Below are 21710 nucleotides of genomic sequence, written 5' to 3'. Positions count from 1 at the left end.
TAAGTAGGAGAAGAGAAAGGAGATTGCGTTTTGAGTTACAAAGGTGAAAGGCTGCGAAGGTGAAAAAGAAACATAAGATGTTGATGAGAAGTAAGTTGTTAACTTGGTACATTTGAACGAAGGACGGGCACCGGTGGGAAAAACTGGTAACAATTAAAGATAGAAATTTTGGCAGAAGAGGATAGACGGACCCCTTGGGATGGGAGGAGGCTCCGATTTTAGGGGATAAGTCTGGTTAGGTTATAAATTTCTTAAACAAGGTGGTTTTTAGTTCTTTCCTAAAGATACTATATGATTCTCTGGCGGCATCAGTGAAGTAGCCTGTCCAAGTTTGCAGTCTACCTGCTTGGAATTTGAATGTTCTATCAAAGAAGGTGCGATATCTACAGCCTATGATATTTGGGTAGGAAAAAGAGGTTACGGTTTCTAGTAGGCCTAATAGAGGAGTGGAATTCGAAGTGAGGTAGTAGGTAGCTGGGGGCCAGTCCCCAGATTAGTTTATAGCAGAGGCAGGAGAATTTGAATAGAATTCGTGCTTCAATTGGTAACCAATGAAGGAGTTTGTAGAATGGACTAACATGATGGCCGTATTTTGAACTATTCTCAGTTTTCTCACATTTTTTTTAGATATTCCCAAGTAGACAATGTTACAGTAGAGAGTTATAGAGTTATAGAGAACTAAAGTCATCACCTACAGTGTTTCATTGACCTATATTTCTACAAATTCAAGTGACTTAACATGCCAACAGCAATACTGTGCTCAGTTCCCAAACTGAAATACATAAGATGAGCTGCCAAGATAATGTGGGGTTTCTGTGTATAGTCCTTCAAAATAAATCAATAGCAAGAAGTAACTAGTCCTTCCAGAAATAGGCCCGGATTCTCTATAGGGGCATGAATATCGGCAACTGCTTAAAAAACAGCCACCGATTGCGTGTCAATCATGTGATGGCACCATATAGAGAATCACGCCTCCATGAAAGATAGGCGCTGGAAATGTAGGCCAGGGATTTCCGGGCCTACATTTTGGGCGTCTATCTATGCCATGAATCACATCTATGTAGGCACTTTACGGTGCCTAATGCCCCTTCCGGCATTAGCTATAAAGCACCTATATAGGCATGATTCTGGCACCTTTTATTTAGGCACCAGTAGGCACTTTATTTTCACCACTTTAAATGGTATTTCTAAAATTAACCTAAGTTTCGGCACCGTTTGTAGAATATCTCCCCATAATGTCTTTTTACTTCCTGACTGAATTCTGTAGAGGATTCCGATTTAGAAAAATGAGGATTAGATGTCAGAATGCTGCCTAGCCATCATCTGTCAGACAAATGTGTAGCAGCCACCTTGTATAGAGAGGCCAAGGATTACACAGAGGTGAGCACACAATCAATAAGGGGTATCTATGACCAAATTTGCACTTCTACTCTCCTATATGTCTCACAGCACACAGACTATAAAGATTTCCCTTCTAGTGAGTTTAAAACTTTATATGAAATGTAGGCATGGTAAAGAAACCAACAATAAGAGTACTGTAGGCAATCACACACAGTAACACAGTAGATGATGGCAGACAAAGAGCCACATGGTCTGACCTCGGTTCCGGAGAAAATGGCGGAAGCGCTGATAAAAGATAGCATCGAGGAGCATCTAGAGAGATATAAACATATGAAAACAAGCCAACATGGCTTCTGCAAGGGAAGATCGTACCTGACGAACTTATTGCACTTCTTCGAAGGAATTAACAAACGGATGGACGAAGGGGACCCCATAGACATTGTATACTTAGACTTCCAAAAAGCCTTTGACAAGATATCCCATGAACGCCTACTTCAGAAATTAAAGAACCATGGAAGGAGACGTACACAGATGGATCAGGAATTGGTTGGCGGGCAGAAAGCAGAGGGTAGGAGTGAAGGGCACTACTCAGACTGGAGGAAGGTCACGAGTGGTGTTCCGCAGGGGTCGGTGCTTGGACCGCTGCTATTCAATGTATTTATAAATGATCTAGAAACGGGGACGAAGAGCAAAGTAATAAAATTCGCAGATGACACCAAGCTATTTAATGGAGCTAGGACTAAAGAGGACTGCGAAGATTTACAAAGGGACTTGAATAAACTAGGGGAGTGGGTGATGAGATGGCAGATGAAGTTCAATGTAGAGAAATGTAAAATCTTACACGTACGAAACAGAAACCCGAGGTACAGCTACACGATGGGAGGGCTGTTATTGAGTGAGAGTTCCCAAGAAAGGAACTTGGGGGTAATAGTGGACATGACAATGAAGCCGTCGGCACAATGCACAGCGGCTGCTAAGAAAGCGAATAGAATGCTAGGAATAATCAAGAAGGGTATTACAAGCAGAACGAAAGAAGTTATCCTGCCATTGTATCGGGCAATGGTGTGCCCGCATCTGGAGTACTGCATCCAAGATTGGTCGCCGTACCTAAAGAAGGATATGGCGATACTCGAAAGGGTTCAGAAGAGAGCGACACGTTTGATAAAAGGTATGGAAAACCTTTCATACGCTGAAAAGTTAGAGAGACTGGGGCTTTTTTCGCTGGAGAATCGGAGACTTAGAGGGGATACGATAGAGACTTATAAGATCACGAAGGGCATAGAGAAAGTGGAGATGGACGGTGTCATGTCAAAAGCGCGCAAACAACTGAGCGCAATGCAGAGGTGCGCGCCGAAGAAAATGACTGTTTTAAAGGGCTCTGATGGGGGGTGGGTGGGGGGGAACCCCCCCCCACTTTACTTTATACAGATTGCACCGCATTTTGGGGGCATTTTGGGGGGTTGTAACCCCCCACATTTTACTGAAAACTTTACTTTTTCCCTAAAAAACAGGGAAACAGTTAAGTTTCCAGTATAATGAGGGCGGTTACAACCCCCCAAACCCCCACAACGCCGCCGCGATCTGTATTAAGTAAAGTGGGGGGTTTCCCAACAAAACCCCCATTGGAGCCCCTAAAAACACTCTTTTTCTTTGGCGCGCGCTTCCGTCTTGCGCTCAGTTGTCGGCGCGCGCCTTTGTCTTCAGCGGTTTTGTCTATGAACCGAGAGGGACAGATTCTTCAAACTTTCAATAACTACAAGAACGAGAGGGCATTCCGAAAAATTAAAAGGGGACAGATTCAGAACCAATGCTAGGAAGTTCTTCTTCACCCAACGGGTGGTGGACACCTGGAATGTGCTTCTAGAGGGAGTGATAGCACAGGGTACGGTGTTGGAGTTCAAGAAGGGATTGGACATTTTTCTGAAGGAAAAGGGGTAGAAGGGTATAGATAGAGGGCTAGTATACAGGTCCTGGACCTGATGGACCGCCACGTGAGTGGACTGCTGGGCATGATGGACCTCAGTTCTGACCTAGCAGAGGCACGGCTTATGTTCTTATCCAGTCTGCCTAACAAAGGCAAAGCTACTCTGCGTGTGTTATATATACTTCTCCCTCCGTATTCGCGGTGTCCGTATCCACGATTTTTCATCGGCTGACTCCGCCCCCCAAAATTACATCACTCTGAAAAGTCCTTCCCACCCTCCCGCCTTCTATGCAAGCAATCCCTCAGTTTCAAATCACTTTTGCTATGGTCCTGAGGTTTCCTTATCCATAAGAGCAGCCTTTCACTTGACCTGACCATGTAGACTCTTGTCATGCCTCAGGCACCTCAAGAGGTTCACTTTGGCTTGGGACCCCACTTGCACCTGAGCTGAGAGGCAGAGAGAAACTTCCCACTTACCCAAAATCATCACTTCTCCGACAGCGTCAAAGCCAGTGCTTTAAAAAAAAGCGACAATCCCCGTCTTCTTTCCCAAGGGAGAGACAAAAAAAAACAATCCCCCCAGCGCAGAGGAGGGCTTTGTCCTTGAAAAGATATGACCTCTAAAATTGAACATACTACTCCAAGTGGGGCCTCACCAACAACTGGTACAGGGATATGGGCGTCTCCTTTTTTCTGTGCTTTTATGCCTTTTTCTGCTATTTTAAGCCTCTTTATTCAGGCTAGAGAGGGGTCACAGACACAGACTTCTCTCTCTATGGCTGAAATTTCTACGGGAATCCAGGCCCAAGTCTCGGCCTGCCTGTCTGACATTGTTACCTCGATGTCTCACCACTAACTAAAAATTAAACACAGACAAGACTGAACTCCTCATCTTTCCTCCTAAACCCTTCTCCACCCTTCCTCCCTTCTCTATTTCAGTGGATAATGCTCTTATTCTCCCTGTCATATCAGCCCACAACCTCAAGATCATCATTGACTTGTCTCTTTCCTTTTCTTTGTATATACAACAAAAAGCTAAATCCTGCCATTTCTTTCTCTACAACATTGCTAAAATCCGGTCTTTCCTCTCTGAACACACTGCCAAGACCCTCATCCATGCTCTCGTCACCTCTCACCTGGACTACTGCACCATGCTTCTAGCAGGTCTTCCACTAAGTCATCTCTCGCCTCATTGATCTGTGAAGAATTCTGCTGCATGTCTCGTATTCTGCCAGTGTCATTATACTCATGTTACCCCTTTCTTCAAGTTGCTTTACTGGCTCTCCGTCCATTTCCGCATTCAGTTCAAACTCTTCTTATTGACTTACAAATGTATTCACTCTGCAGCTCCTCAGTTTCTCTCCTTTCTTATTCTTCTCTATACTCTGCTCCAAGAATTTTAATCATCAGGCAAGTCTCTCTTGGTGGTACCCTTCTTTTCTACAGCCAACTCCCGAGTCCCAACTCCGTCCCTTCTACTTTGCTGCACCATATATGCCTGGAACAATCTGCCTGTCTCGGTAGGTCAAGCTCCATCTCTGACGGCATTTAAATTCAGACTGAAAGCCTACGTTTTTTTGAAGTTGTGTTTAGTTCATAACCCAAACGAAAACCAAAGAGGATTGACCCCAAAGTATCCACAGAGAAGAAAATACAGAAGAAACCAAAAGAAACTCTGTGGAATAACAATGTTCCTTAAATGAACTTTGGATGCAAGCAGCGTTTTACTTGTGGTTCACCACATATTAGCATCTCCACATATTCACCATTATAGGACCCTCAGAGACCCCTGAAGAAGACTCTTTGTCGAAACGCGGACCGTGTTGGGTCCTGCGTCCCTAGTGGACTAGGTCCTTTAAGGTTTTCATGTGGATTATGTTACTTTTATGTGGATGATTTTATTTTATGTGGATGATTCATTGTACCTTTGGAACTTTGACATTTTTCAAATAAAGTCCATTTAAGGAACATCGTCAATCCACAGAGTTTCTTTTGGTTTCTTCTAGGTCATAACCCAACCAACTTGTAAAGCACCTATTTCTGCCAGTCACCCCCTCCATAAGCGCCCACCCTATCCATCTCATCATTCCCCTTCTATTCCCTACCTGAACAGTGTATATAGGTTCACCCTTTTGTCCTGTGTGTCCGTCATAATTAGATTGTAAGCTCTGTTGGGCAGGGACTTTCTCTTGTTTATTTAATGTACAGCGCTGCGCATGTCTGGAAGTGCTAAAGAAATGATAAATTGTTGTTGTTAAGCACTGTTCATTGCTAATTTTATACCAGCAGCTTGCTGTGAACTGAACTTCTGTGTCTGTGTGCAACTCTGTCAGGTGTGAACCTGATACTACAGTCGCTGGTTTTCACCTATGCCCCTGATGCAGCCCCTGTGTAGACAAAACACGGCCATGACAGGCTGGTAGAGAGTGTTTTATGTTTAGATTTGTTTATAGCGAATAACTTTTGCACATTAACAATTTTATTGCACTGGTCTGCTCTGTTTTTTTGCACCATTAGTGCATTGCTACTAATTTGAAAAATTGAAACCAGCCATTTTCTGTTTGCAGAAAAAAATGGCTTTAGCACACAGGAAAAACTCATGTCAGGGCATTCAGAGGGCAACAAGTCCAGCACAGGACTGTTATTTTTTAACTCTTTCTTTTAGTGGAATTTTAGACACTATTTGCTCCCTTTCCTTTTGGTTTTTTCCCTTTTATGTTCTTTCCTATTCTTATATTGTAGTTCTTCCCCTTATCCTATTGTAACAGTAAGGGCTCCTTTTACTAAGCTGCGATAGCGTTTTTAGTGCACGCAGAATTGCCACGCATGCTAAACCCGCGCTACACGGCTAGAACTAATGCCAGATCAATGCTGGCATTAGCGTGTAGCAAGCGTGGCAATTCTACATGCGCTAAGCGCACGTTAAAACATCTATCGCAGCGTAGTAAAAGTAGCCCTAAGTCTCCAGTCCTTGTTTTGTAAGTCTGTAAGCGTTGGTCTTTGTAAAAAGCAAAATTAAACCTATTGGTTGTATTTTATTGTTGAAACTTTGTTTAGGCAATTAATCAAATTTTTTTTAATTTGTATAATCAAATTTTTAATTAAACTTGAAACTTGAAAGGACCCCCTAAACTTGGGGAGAAAAGGGTCTAAAGATTTGACAGTTAATTTCCTGACTATAAAGTGTAATATCATGCATGCCGTGGAATGATGCAGCATCATTTCTTTTATCATTGGACTCCTTCACCTGTGGAGAAAAAAGATGAATCAGGTGTTTAAGCATCTGACTTTGAGTTGATTGAAGGGAAGGTAAAATATCGAGCACTTGTAAAACACACCTGGAGTAATTAAACACAAAATACCATGACAACATGATTGCATCCATTTGTTCAGAGAAAGATAATAACCTGTGTAAACCAATTATTTGAACCATATCGGTTATACATGAATAAATAGTCAAATGTTTTTTTTTATGTAGCTATTACTTCCCCTAATTTTTAAGATTTGCTTGAACATTGTGTTGCCATATTCTTTCATTGAAAGCCAACTGTTCTGTGTGACTTTTTTTCTACCCTTATGAATTAAACTGAACAAAAGCACTGTATTATAGTGCATGGGTGATTCAGTATATTTTCAAATGGAAGCACTTTCTTACTACTTTATGGTTTCATTGACAGCGGTGTGTATATTCAGGAGCAGAACATATTTAGACGGAGAAACGCAAGCTGTGTTTTCAAGTTCTGGAGCTTGTGTTCTTTATGAATGTCAGGTAAGAGTGCCATTGTTTTATCAGTTAAAATATTCCATAATCTGAGATTGACCAATGGTTCAATGCTTGTATTATATGCTGCTAATTGGGACATATGTAGGATTACCATATGGCTCCAGAAAAAGGAGGACGGACCGAGACATCTGGGTTTTACTTCCATTGCTTTCAATGTCTAAATCCATCCTCAGTGGTGTAGTAAGGGAAGGGGGGGAGAGGTCTGCACCAGGCGCCATCTTGGTGGGGGTGTCAGCCAGTGTTCCCTCTAAGCGGGCGGGTGTTGTGAGCAAACTTTTTTCACCGTGAGCCAAAAATATCGGGCGCCAGCAAGTTATGAGCCAACTCGCCCGATTCTCCTCTCGCCGCCCTGCCATCTGCCGTACGCCTCTTCCGATCGTGCGCTGTGACGAGAAACGTGTGCGCTGCGATGTAATATTTTGTGCGCCAGCGCACGCCAGCGCAGCTTAGCGGGAACACTGGTTCAAATGGTTTTATTTATTTCCCCAAATTTATTTTTGTTATACGCATTGAAAATATTTGATATTGCGTTTAAATCAAAATCTCAATAAACTTGAAACGAGTGCCCGTGAGATTGTGGGAGGGTTAAATACTCAAAACTTAGAAGTTTTTGCTACGCCAGCTTTCTGGTATCTTTACATACAGTGGCGTACCTAGCATATGTAACATCCGGGGCCCATCATTTTTTGGCACCCCCCCCCCCATCTGTAAGAAAAACATGATTTTTAGTAACAAACCACACGTCACACATGAGTACCTAGGAAAAGGCAGCATCTTACATATTGCAGTGAGCAGTACATCAATACACCCATTGTAAAACTAAACAAGCCAGACCAGCACAGATCAATCCTACACCGTCAATCCTAACAGAAAACCATGTCTTTCGAACACACAGAACACAGAAAACACCTTCGCCTAGTAAGGAATATGTAATCACAAACTAACCCCTCCCTCTTTTACAAAACTGTAGTGTGGATTTTAGCTACGGAGGTAACAGCTCTGATGCTCATAAAATTCTGAGCATCAGAGCTGCTACCACCAAGGCTGGTGCTAAAAACGCTTCACAGTTTTGTAAAAGGGGGGATAAAATAAAAATACATAGACAAAGGTTAAATTGAACCAGCAAGAAGCTGGACTCTGCATACAATGCTTCACAGAAACAGTGACACATGTCTCCTAAAGCAATAAATAAATAGAAATTTTTTTCTACCTTTGTCTTCTGTGGTTTCTCCTTTCCTCATCTTCTTGTAACTCTCTTCCTTCCATCCACTGTCTGCCGTCTCTCTTCCCCTATATGGCATCTTCTCTCCTTCTATGCCCCTTCCAGAAACTGTATGCCTCCCCCTTCCATCTCTCCTTTCACCCCATTGGTCTGGCATCTCTCTCCTCGCCTTCCCTCTCCCACACCTCTCCTCATAGTCTGGTATCTCCCCTTCCCTGATTCTCTGGCATCTCTCTCCTTTCCTTTTCTTCCATCTTTCGCTCCCCCTCCATGCTCTCACATCTCCCCCTTCCTTTTCCCTTAGACTGGCATACCTTCCTCCTACGCTCCAAGCCCTGGCATCTCCTTTAATTCCCTCCCTCATCTTCCTTCTCCCTCCAGCTGGGTACCGCAACACTCTTCCCTGCAGCTCTGCACTTCCCCACAATTGCCATGCTTCGGTTCCTCTTCTTCCTTCCTTCCTCCCCCCCCCCCCCCGCGGGACCCTGCGGCACCATCAACTCTTACTCCCTCTAATGTCGGCCCTGCAGCTCCAGACTTCCTCGCACCTTCTCCCCTCCCCCTTTGGATCGCTATTATTTTAAATGTTATAGCCGCGGAGTTGTATCCATCAGTGGAGATGTCTAACCTCGGCCTGCCCCGGAACTCTTACTGCAACAGTGACTTCCTGTTCCTGCCTAGACGGGCGTCTGCTGCAGTAAGAGTTCCGGGGCAGGCCGAGGTTAGACATCTCCACTGATGGATACAACTCCGCGGCTATAACATTTAAAATAATAGCGATCCAAAGGGGGAGGGGAGAAGGTGCGAGGAAGTCTGGAGCTGCAGGGCCGACATTAGAGGGAGTAAGAGTTGATGGTGCCGCAGGGTCCCGCGGGGGGGGGGGGGGGGGAGGAAGGAAGGAAGAAGAGGAACCGAAGCATGGCAATTGTGGGGAAGTGCAATCCCCCCAATGCGTCCCCTTACCTTACCGACGCGTGTGTGCGCTGTGAAGAGAAACTTTGCGCTGCGATGTAATATTTTGTGCGCGAGCGCAGGCCAACGCAGCTTAGCGGGAACACTGGTCACTGTCAGCACCTTTCTTCCTTTCTGAGCCCTTGCTGCATGCACGCCTTCCCTTCGACACCCCCAGACACCAAGCGCCCCCTGCCTCCTTGATCCCATCTACAAAATCCCCCCCCCCATTGCATGCCAGTGATGCACTAGGTGGAGCCTAAGACCTCAATTGGCTCAGGTGCATCCAGGATGCGCCTGTAGGGGAAAGGTCTGCCATTTTGAAGATGCAGCTCTTCAAGGCAAGAGGGAGCAAGTATGAGGGTGGTGTCAGGGTGGAAGGTTCTTGAGCTGGGGGGTTCTGATATGAACATCCCCCTCAGCCCACTAGACCACCAAGATTTTATGGGAGGGGGAGGGGTGATCAGAAGGTGGGGGCACTTGGTGTTGGGGGGATGTCAGGGGGTCCCGGTTATGGCAGCAGGGGAGAGCATGGAAGTGCACCTCTGCCCCGGGCGCCCCTACCCTTGCTACACCATTGTTTGTCCTTCTTCTGGAGCCATATGGTAACCCTAGACATATGCACTTGTTTTCAAATCCCAGACATTGGAATTAGAATGATTCTAAAAATTTCCATAAGAGGAAAAGGTGGTGAAATTGTCCTTATTCTTTGGCCAAAATTAAAATAAAATAAAAACATTACAAAAGGATAAGTCCATAGAAATATATTATTCTCAAATTTTATCACTTGTTCCTAGGTTTGCAGTTTTCTGATTGATGTCGATGATAAACACATGAAGGGCAACTCTATAACAGGGCACCCATATTTATGTATCCCTTGCACACGTTAACTAACAGAATACTAGCACTTATGCACATAAGTATTCAGTTACCTGTAAAAGTGCTGTAAAAATGCTGGGGCTGTTCTCCCTGGAGAAGAGGAGACTTAGAGGGGACATGATAGAAACCTTCAAAATTCTTAAGGGCATAGAGAGAGTAAATAAGGACAGATTCTTCAAACTGAGGGGAGCCACAATCACTAGGGGTCACTCGGAGAAATTGAAAGGGGACAGGTTTAGAACAAATGCTAGAAAATTCTTTTTTACGCAGAGGGTGGTAGACACATGGAACGCGCTTCCGGAGGAAGTGATAGGCCAGAACTCTGTACAGGGGTTCAAGAAAGGTTTGGATAGGTTCCTGGAGGATAAAGGGATAGAGGGGTACAGATAGAACTTGAGGTAGGTTATAAAAGTGGTCAGAAACCACTTCACAGGTCACAGACCTGATGGGCCGCCGCGGGAGCGGACCGCTGGGCGAGATGGACCTCGGTCTGACCCAGTGGAGGCAACTTCTTATGTTCTTATGTTCTTAGGGCACCTTAACCACTATTTTGTAATGGCATGTATAAGTGGCATAGCACATAAATGAAAGGGGACCTGTATATGGGCGGGCAGTGGGCAGGGCTCCTACTTACAGGCTTGTAACAAAATACTGTATGCTATCCCCCGGATTCTATATATGGCACCCAAAATTGCATGCACAATTCTGGTCACATGCCCAATTTGGACACACGATTTGAGTAATGAGTCAATTATCGTTAGAAAATGGGTTCTAACAATAAATTATTGGTGTTAATTGGGAGCAATTCGGATTTGCACGCATATCTTGTTAAGCAGTATTCTATATAAAGATGTATGCACAAATCCTTTAAGAACATAAGAATAGCCTTACTGGGTCAGATCAATGGTCCATGAAGCCCAGTAGCCCATTCTCATGGTGGTCTATCCAGGTCACTAGTACCTGGCCAAAACCCAAAGAGTAGCAACATTCCATGCTACCGATCCAGGGCAGGCAGAGGCTTCCCCCATGTCTTAATAACAGACTATGGACTTTTCCTCCAGGAATTTGTCCAAACCTTTCTTAAAACCAGCTATGCTATCCACTTTTACCACAACCTCTAGCAACGCGTTCTAGAGCTTAACTATTCTCTGAGTGAAAAAATAATTCCTCCTATTGGTTTTAAAAGTATTTTCCTGTAACTTCATCGAGTGTCCCCTAGTCTTTGTAATTTTTGATGGAGTGAAAAATCGATCCACTTCTACCCGTTCTACTCCACTCAGGATTTTATAGACTTCAGTCGTATTTCCCCTCAGCTGTCTCTTTTCTAAGCTGAAGAGCCCTAACCGTTTTAGTCTTTCCTCATACAAGAGTTCAGTCCTCTTTAACATCTTAGTTGCTCTTCTTTGAACCTTTTCTAGTGCTGCTATATCTTTCTTGAGATAGGGAGACCAGAATTGAACACAATACTCCAGGTGAAGTTGCATCATAGAGCGATACAGAGGCATTATAATAATTAGTCTTGTTAATCATCCCTTTTTTAATATAACTGAAAAGTGGGAGGGGCATGGGTGGGTCAGGGGCATTCTCTAAAGATTAGGGTTACCAGATTTTCCGTCAGAAAATCTGTACTCCTTAGACTTGCCCACCCATCCCCTCCCCACCATGCCCCATCCTTGCCCCCTGCTGCCTGCTCTAGTCGGGCAGGAGGGCATGCGCACATGCGACGCGATGACATAATGCATGTGAGCGTGACATCATTGCGCTGCCCTCCCGCCCGACAGCGATTTTGAGGGTGGCTTTTCAAAACCCTGACAAAGTGCTGGGTTTTGAAAAGCCGTCTGGACGTGTCCTCAAAAAGAGAACATGTCTGGGGACATCCGGATGTCTGATAACCCTACTAAAGATATACATAGTATTAAAGAATTTGGGGGATCCATGCCTAATTTTGTGCAAGCATTCATACCGGGTTTCAGTTGGTGTAAATCCCCATGCCCAAAGTTGAGCACGAATCTCAGCATTACATGCTAGTCTATAAATGGCTCCCAACTCAGAGCATCATGTATAGAATAGTGCAAGGTGCACATTTTTTGGCATTCTTGAGTGCTATTTACTGAATCTAGTCCTGTGGGATGGATTCAGTAAATGGTAACCAAATTTGGGCACTGGGAAAAATTAGTACCTTGGGCTATTCTATAAAGAGTACTTACCTGGCCACATTAGCTGCCGCCGCTGCAGCATACTGAGCTGAGGGTTTCAACGTATCTTCAATGATGACACCCAGTTCCTTTTCCTGGGCGGTGACTCCCATTGTGGAATCCTGCATCATGTAGCTATAGTTTGGGTTCCTCTTTCCCACATGCATCACTTTGCACTTGCTCACTTTGAACACATTCTGCCACATTCCTCCCCTTTACCCATGAGTCTCAACGCCACTTTTGCACTTCCTCCTATCACTAACATATCTAAAAAAAAAAGTCTTGTTCTTCCATTTTGCTGTATTGGCTATTTTTTTCTTCCAATTGCATTTTTGCTTTTCTGACTACTTTGCCACTGCCTATTAGCTTTCCCTTCTCTTTGAGCGCTTGTAATTTATGAAGTCTAACCTCGACTTCCTTACCTTTTCATCTGATTCTTCTGAGAACCAAAGTGGCCTTCTCTTTCTGTTGCATTTATTTGCTTTCCTTACATAAATGTTTTTTGCCCTTAAAATAGCTCATTTCAGTTTTTCCCACTACTTTCCTGCTTCTTTCAGATGTTTGCATCCAGCTAACTCCTCCTTGAGGTAATCTTGTATTTCAATAAAGTTAGTTTTTTGAGGTCTGAAACCTTCACTTTTGAATGAACTCCCCTCCCCCCACGCACACCCACATCTGTCTTAATATTTAATTATACTATCTGGTGATCACTGGATGCCACACACTGTAACATCAGAAATACTCTCTCCACCTGTAAGTATTAAGTCCAGTATGACCCCTATCTCACATGAATTCTATTATCAACTCTTGGAACAGTTCTCCCTGTAGAGAATTTAGGATATGCCTATTTTGTGACCTCATAAAAGGGATACTCCAATCAACATCTGGCATATTAAAATCATCTATTAGTAGTACATTCCCTTTCATAATTATATTTTGAATATCTTCATTTAAATCTCTGTGCACTTCTTTGCCTGTAAAGAAGGACTGTATATCACACCAATGTAAATACATTTTCCATTCTCTTTTTCTAGATTAATCCACAAGTTCCTTTTCCTTTCACTGTAAATTCTGTCACTTCAATATTTACCATAAACATATACCCCCTGACCACGAGTGCTCGCTAGTGCTGCCCGATTTAGGGAAATATTTTTCAATTTGATTCAGCCTATTGAATCGATTTTTTGATTTGATTTGATTTTCGTGCCCAATTGGGTGTGGTTTTTTTTTTTTTTTGGTTTTTTTTTCAAACGTCCTGATGGGTTTATTTTGTAGCCTCTTCACCCACCCTACCCCCTTGGCCCTCTCCTACTCATGTTGGCACTGTGGTGTAAACAAAATAAACTTTTCCTCTCTCTGTTAGGCCCTAGCTCACATTCGCTGTCTAACTCCTGCTCTGACAGGATACACATTTCAAATCTGACATATTGTAATCATAAAACAGAAAATAAAATTATTTTTTCTACCTTTTGTTGTCTGGTCATTATTCAAATCATGTTGGTCCTAGGCTCTGGTTTCTGTTTGTTTTCTGTTAACTCACTTGCCAAGATCTCCTGCCCATTTCTTCTTTCTCCGTACTCACCATCCATCTTCCATCTCTGTCCTTCCCTTCCATTTCCCTTCCCTCACCCGGAGGTCTGGCACTTCTCCTTTTTTTGTCTCCATCCCTGCAGTCCAGCATTTCTCTAATGACCACTCCCCCCCATCCAGTATTTCTATCCCCCCTCCTTCCACACCATACCTTGGGTTCAACTTCTCTTCCTTTCTTTTTTCCTCCCTCCCTCCATTCCATTGTCCACCATCTCTCTCCTTTATTTTAAGACCCATTATTTCTTCCCCTTCCCCCCCCCACTCAGTCCGGCATATGCCCCTCTCTTTGGATCCCCTCCCTCTGTGTACTTCTAATAGCTACACCAGGGGGCTCCCTCCCCCGAAGGCGGCATGTTCCTCTCTTCTCTCCATCATCGTCTGGCTTCCCCCAGGCCTCCCAGTCTCACTTTCAAAACTAATTACAGCCTTCAGAGGATCACCGGTGATGTAGTAATTCTAGTAGGCTCCCTCTGCTGCGGTCCCACCCCTCCTCTGACGTCAGTCCTGTTTTGGTCTGGGATGGACCATGGCAGAGGGAACGTGCAGCGGAGGCTGACAGCAGCCTGCTAGAATCGCTACATCACTAGCGATCCTCTGCAGGCCATAAAATAGATGGCTGAGGGGAGAAATGATTGAAGTCTACAAGTTCTGAGTTGAGTAGAACAGGTACAAGTGGGTCCATTTTTTATCAGTAAAAGATTTACAAAGACTAGGTAACGCTCAAAGTTACAGGGAAATACTTTTAAAACCAATAGGAGGAAATATTTTTTCGCTCAGAGAATAGTTAAGCCCTGGAATGCATTGCCAGAGGTTGTGGTAAGAACAGATTGCATAGTTGGTTTTAAGAGAGCTTTGGACAATTTCCTGGAGAAAAAGTCCATAATCTGTTATTGAGAAAGATATGGGGGAAGCCACTGCTTGCCCTGGATTGGTAGCATGAAGTATTACTACTCCTTGGGTTTTGGCCAGGTAGTAGTGACCTGGATTGGCCACCTTGAGAACAGGCTGCTGGGCTTGATGGACCATTGGTCTGACCCAGTAAGGCTATTCTTATGTTCTTATGTAATTAGTTTTGAAAGTAAGACCGGGAGGCTAGGAGAAAGCCAGCCAATGGTGGGAGAAGGCAAAAACATGCTGGCCTTTGGGGAACCTCCTAATGTCTCGGAGCCAAGGGTATCCATAGCGCTGTCACCTATGCAGCACTTCCTAACTGACATCCCACCACCCCCACAGTGAGCTATGACATCGGGCCTCCTAAAGTAGGAGCAGCAACAGCAGCGGATAGCCAGCAAGAGGCAGCACTTAGGCCAAACTTTTTGCTGCCAGAGCACTGCTGCTTCTGCTTTAGGAGGCCCAAAGGTATCCAGGGAGGAGGGTTGGTCAGTGAATGGGAAAGTCTGATTTTGTAAGGAAATAAATCAATTTGAATCGATTCACTGATGTGAATGCCGACGCCATATCTGGTGACCAGCATTGAATTTCCAGTTTAGATTTGGCCAGCCAAGACCTAGCCAGCTAGGCCAATATTCAGTGGCTTGCCATCTAAATCTCAACAGCCAAAGATAGAGACACCTAAAAGGGCTGTTTATAGTACAACTGTTTATAGTATCTGGCCATCAAACTTAACCGCTGAGCCATTGAATTTCCCAGTGATAACCGGCTATGTTACGCAACATAGCCAGTCTCTGGCATATCCACTAAGTCAGATATTCAGTGGGAGACAGACATCTCCACTGAATATCATGGAATAGCCAGATAAGTGCTGTTTAGCTAGCCGGGAGCCATTTCTGGCTGACTAAATAGCACTGAACATTGGCCTCATGATGCCACTCCCTCTCCCTTTCTTCAAACTCTGTCTTTCCTAAACTGATTATATCCCAGTAAAACTATATCCCAGTCATGATTCTCTGAGAACCACATCTCTGTGTCAACCACTAAATCCAAATCAGCCTCTATCATCACGGCCTCTAGATCCAGAATCTTTTTTTGCATACTAAAAGCATTTGTATACACTGTTTATGGATATTGCCTCTTTTTATTCCCATTTGGGCAGAGGTTAGAGGGGGGGGGGGGGTGCTGAAAAGTTCTCAGCCCAGCCAACTTCTTAAATTCCGAGTGTTGTTTTGCCACTGTAGCTGAAAAGTGTTATTTTATTAAGTGCTAATTTGCAGAAATAAAATTCTCGGTTATGACTTTGTTTCAGATCATTGAATGAACCTATCCACGTCATTCTCCTCTTGGTTAGGATGAGTACTTTGCAGTACCCCCTCATAAAGGTTCACTTATCTAAAGGCCTATACTTACATGGGGCTTTGATCACCAGCTCCAACTATTCTAGTTTAAAGCTCTCTTCAGTTGGTTAACCAGTTTGCTGCTGAAGACATTTCTTCCCTTCTTTGATAAATGAACAGCATCTCTGCTCAGCAGCTCTTGGAAAACCATTCCATGGTCCAATAAGCTGAAATGCTCTCATTGATACTATTCACACAGCTATGCATTCATCTCCTGGATGCAAGCTTCTCTGCTTTGGCCTTTACCCTCAACAGAGAGGTTTGATGAAAACACCACCTGTACACCTATCTGCTTCAACCTTTCTCCCAGAGCCATGAGGACACTTTTGACACATTCAGAGAGATACTTAGCAGTATCATTCATATCAACATGGATGAGCAGTTTTGGATAATAGTAATACACTAATTCGCAAGTTTTACTGAACTGGAACGCTGCTACATTTCCTACTGAAATAAATATTACAGTGTATCTAGCTATCAGTCTCTGTTCATGTGCACAATAAAGGCAATGTATTCAAATCTATCTAATGTATATTCATTTGAAAACTTAAATGGTTGTTGCTTCACTAATATCAAACCACACTCTCAAACAAGTTCACAGCACAGTAAACATATAAAACATGCAAAACCAACGGAGCTGTTGGGAAAATACTTATGTTTTTATTTTCACTGGAAATTGAAATAGAAATAGAGACCTCCAGATGAACACCTATGAGGTAGGAAAAAGCCTCGGATCCTCTCCTCCATCAAACCAACAACTGAAGTTGTGAACAAGTGGAGGCTATGCGGGGTAAACTTAAATCACTGGCATAAATAACCTCCTCGTTTAATGTTTCACTAATGAAAAGCCTTGTACAATGCAAACTGAAGAGGTATCCACTTTACCATCGATTCACCAGGAAAATAAATATCTATTGGCAACTAATGCTCAAATGATCATAGTGGAGCAATACTCATCTGAGATGCAAAACAAAAAGCACACCACACATTGACGATGGCCAGCATTTCGCTAGTTATAAGCTGCCTCAGGATGTAAAGGTGGTTAGTCCTACAAAGCATGATAGAAATGCTTAAAGTACTTAGCTTCGACAGAAGATCTTTTCCTCTTCCTCGGACAAATGCAAGCCCCAACGTACTTTCACTGGAGCTCCGAGTTTAAACATGGCGGCTCCTCAAACACAGGAAGTGGAAAAATGCCCCGCCTATTTAACCTATGCACTCCAGTGTCCAATTATGATTGTATACAGCTGTACATGACATAGTCACAAAATTTAAAGCTACAACTTCAAATTATAACATATGGTGCCATTCCATTCTGGAGTTCAACCCCCCAAGTTCTTCAGTCTCCAAGGTAAAAATCCAAAATAATTCTCTCCGCAAAAGCAATCCAAAATAATTCTCTCTGCAAAAGCAATCGTTTGGTCAAATGACTCACAGGGATATGGTATACTACACAACACCTCAGACCTTCTCTGATCTAACGTTGTAACCCTTCTTCCATAACTCTTTTTGTAATCCGCTTTGAACCGAAAGGTAATGGCGGAATAGAAATCTGTAATGTAATGTAATCTTGAAAGGTATGACTGTATTCTAGGCCAGTGGTTCCCAACCCTGTCCTGGAGGAACACCAGGCCAATTGGGTTTTCAGGCTAGCCCTAATGAATATGCATGAAGCAAATTTGAATGCCTATCACTTCCATCATATGCAAATCTCTCTCATGCATATTCATTAGGGCTAGCCTGAAAACCCGATTGGCCTGGTATTCCTCCAGGACAGGGTTGGGAATCACTGTTCTAGGCAATGGGCAACAATAGGAACTTGCGCCTTACTAGTATTCAGGCAGCTTTTATGTTCATTGATCCTTTCTTTAAGACATATATGTGAAGTCTGGCCCACATATATTTTCGGGCAATGACATATTATTAAATATACCACATAATCCATTAAACAAGTGATGTCAAATCGAATAGAAAACATCCTGCCCATAACCGGGTGTATAAAACTTCCAGATAGTTCTGTTGTAATAGCACAAACCTGACAAGTATGGCACTTAGAATGACTACCTGAAGATTGATGATGTTGTCTATGAGCAAAACAATCAGAGGGGCTCAACAACTCCTTAAAGTTTTTTTTGTCTCGAATAAGCCATCCGAAGATGACAATCAGTGAATGCAAGATCATTGCTCATAATATCCCAATGATGACGTAGTGACCGAACTACTCACTTTATTGCTGGTGAAAACTCAAGTACACAGGTAACCGCTTGCATATCTGAAGAACGTTCTCTAGGCGTTAGTAATAGATTCCGATCAACATGTTTGGCCCGTTTATAAGCCTTCCTAAGAACCTGTGAAAGATAGCCTCGATCACACAAACGCTGAGAGAGATCTTTACTTTGTCTTTGAAACTCCCTGGAATTAGAACAAATGCGTCTAAAACGCAAAAACTGAGAGGTAAGTAAACTTTGTTTAAGTGGCAATGGATGATTGCTTGAAAAATCTCCTACTAGAGAAGTAGCTTAATGGTTAAATCAGTAGACTAAGAAGCATGGAAGCCATTTCAAATCCCTTGTCACTCCTTGTGATTTTGGACAAATCACTTAACCTTTCATTACCTCAAGTATAAACCTATATATTGCAGTAAGTCCTCCACGGACAGAGAATACCTATTGTAGCTGAATGTAACTCACCTTGAGTTGCTACAAGGAAAGACACAAGCTAATACGAGGGCAAATCAAAAATGAAAGGCAATCAATAAATTACGTGATAACTGAAACAGAGCTAGCAAAATGCAACATATATACTCATATATTGCTTGTTAGATAGTTCGTCCACACACAGTGCAGTGCTCGGCCTTTAGTCGTGTGGCATCCATGAGGTCAGAAAAACGGACGCTCCATTGCAAAATTGCACCATTGAAGAACAATGTGCAGTAGTGCACTTTCTTTGGGCAGAGGGAGTGAAATCTGTGGAAATTCACCATCTGATATTGACTCAGTATGGACATAGAACCATGAATAATAATAATAATAATAACAGCTTATATACCGCAATACCGTGAAGTTCTATGCGGTTTACAAAGATTAAGGAAAGGTACAACTAAAAGTTTAAGCGGGAAGAACAGGTGTAATCAACGAAGGTTGTTCTGGTCACCCATCAACATCATGCACACAAGAGCACATTGTTGGACAGATGCCTTGATTTGTGAAGACTGACGAATAACGGTGTCTCAATTGGCTGCAGATTTGGATATCAGCTATGGTTCTGCATTTGCCATAATGCATGATTACTGGAATACAGGAAAGTCTATGCACAATGGGTTCTGAAACAGCTTACTGGTTTGCACAAGCAATAGCATGTGGAGGTTGAGACATAAGAACATAAGAATAGCCTCACTGGGTCAGACCAATGGTCCATCAAGCCCAGTAGCCCATTCCCACAGTCGCCAATCCAGGTCACTAGTACCTGGTCAAAACCCAATAACAGACTGTGGGCTTTTCCTCCAGGAATTTGTCCAAACCTTTCTTAAAACCAGCTGCGCTATCCACTCTTACCACATCCTCTGAGTGAAAATTTTTTCCTCCAATTGGTTTTAAAAGTATTTCCTTGTAACTTCATCGAGTGTCCCCTAGTCTTTGTTATTTTTGATGGAGACTCAGTTCTTGATGGTATGAAGAAGATCCAAGTATTCTGGAGAGAATTGTCACCAGCAACAAGACATGGGTGCATCACTGTAACCCGGAGAGCAAAACACAAAGCATGATGAAGTAAAGGAAGCGGTGCTCACTTGGCTTCAGGAGCAGCTGAAAAACTTCTCTGCATGAATGCAAAAGCTACCATATTTCTCAGAAAATAAGACCTACCCTGAAAATAAGTCCCAAAAATGAGCCCTAGTTAGATCGCCCTCAAAGCCCCTCCTGAATGTCCCTGCACTCCTCCTCCCCTCCATTCCATCCCCTTGCACAGCATCTTTCCATTTCTCTCTTCCGTCCGAACCCCGCCAACCCTTCCACCGCGAGACCGACATACCTCCCTCCAAATATCAGCGTTGGCAGCACTCTAAACAGGCTGCTTCACAGCCTTCTCCCGCTGGGGCCCTCCCTGTGCCACATTGCTGACGACATCATCATTGATGCAGCAGTGGGTGTTTTTCTGTCCGGGTTACAGTGATGCACCTATCGCTTATCACTGGTGACAAGAGAAACATGGCTATGTGGCAGAGAGTAGGACCTGGCGGGAGAATACTGCAAAGCAGCCTGTTTAAAGTGCTGCTGATGCTGCTGTATGGGGGCGGATGGGAGGGATAGAAAGATACTATGCAAGGGTTCTGCTGCATGGGGGGATGGGAGGGAGGGATAGAGAAATGCTTCAGAGGGAAGGCACAAGTGGATGGGTGAGAGGCCAGGAAAGATGCTGCACATTTGGGGGAGAGAAAGGAAAGAGGATGGGGTGGAGGAGAGGAAGGGAGAGAGATGATCATTGTACATGAAAAAAATAAGACAGCCCTAGTGCATTTTTTGGACCCAAAAATAATATGACACTGTCTTATTTTTGGGGAAACATGGTAATTGAACGATGTAACATCTTGCATGGGGACTATATGGAAAAGTGATATTGCTCAATTGCTCACATAGTTACTTCCTATTAAAGCTGTTAAATGTATTTTGCCTTTACTTTGTCATTTACCCTCATATTTAAATTCCCTACTAATTACATTAATAGTATGATAATAAAAAAACCACTCTATAATAAATCTGTAATTTCCAAGAGAACAACCCACCATAACCCATGAACCAAAATAATAATAATACTACATGAGAAAGGATACTCAGTCAAACAAAGGGCTGCTTTTTAACTCCCCGGGAGCATAAATATATGAATTATGCCAACTTAATGGCTAGTCCTGAAAAGCTCTACTCCATCATGTTTTCTGTATTGAAGTGCTCAAATAAATGCCAAATTAGTGTAACCAGTGCAGTTTAATTTTGTGATACTGTATATATAGATACAATGTGCATTCATGTTAAAATAAGCCCAGCTTAAACTCTAGGGGAGTCAATATTCAGCTATCAGGTGGTGAGCATTTTACCACCACCAAAGACATTATTTATGGATATTCAAAGCTGAGGTCTGTGTGGGCTCTGGTTTTGTATACACAGGGCTCGATATTCAGTGCTATTTAGTCAGCTGGGACAGTGGCAGAGTGAGGGAGGTTGGTGCCATGTGTCCCTCTACTCTTCCCCGCCACTTTAGTACCCCCATCCACCACATACCTCTTGACATGTTCGCCAGTATGAGCATCATCCTCCACTTGCTGCTCGCGCTGGCCTCGGCTCCCTTTTGACATCACGTCCTGGTTCTGCGACCTGGAATTGATGTGAGAAGGGAGCTGAGGCCAGAACAAGCAGCATATAGAAGATGCTGCTCGCTCCAGAAAACATGTAAAGAGGTACACCGGGGAGAGAGAGGGGGCAGGGAGGAGGAGAGATGCCATCACCTCCTTCACAAAGATGGCACCTGGGGAATCTCCATC

The 21710-nt window shown here is 43.5% G+C and overlaps 1 protein-coding gene across 2 annotated transcripts in view; it reads left to right on the top strand.

Moving 5' to 3' along the window:
- Positions 1 to 21710, top strand: part of NELL2 (neural EGFL like 2) — a 648388-nt gene that overhangs the window by 377630 nt on the left and 249048 nt on the right. For both annotated transcript variants that reach the window (XM_033959423.1, XM_033959422.1), the window contains one exon: positions 6943 to 7034. In XM_033959423.1, the coding sequence (XP_033815314.1) occupies positions 6943 to 7034 (92 nt within the window). The remainder of the gene's footprint in view (positions 1 to 6942; positions 7035 to 21710) is intronic.

Source organism: Geotrypetes seraphini, chromosome 9 (genome assembly GCF_902459505.1).
Source record: "Geotrypetes seraphini chromosome 9, aGeoSer1.1, whole genome shotgun sequence".
Lineage (NCBI taxonomy): Eukaryota > Metazoa > Chordata > Amphibia > Gymnophiona > Dermophiidae > Geotrypetes > Geotrypetes seraphini.
The sequence above is the reverse complement of the archived record's forward strand: the minus strand, read 5'-3'. Positions and strand labels throughout refer to the sequence as shown.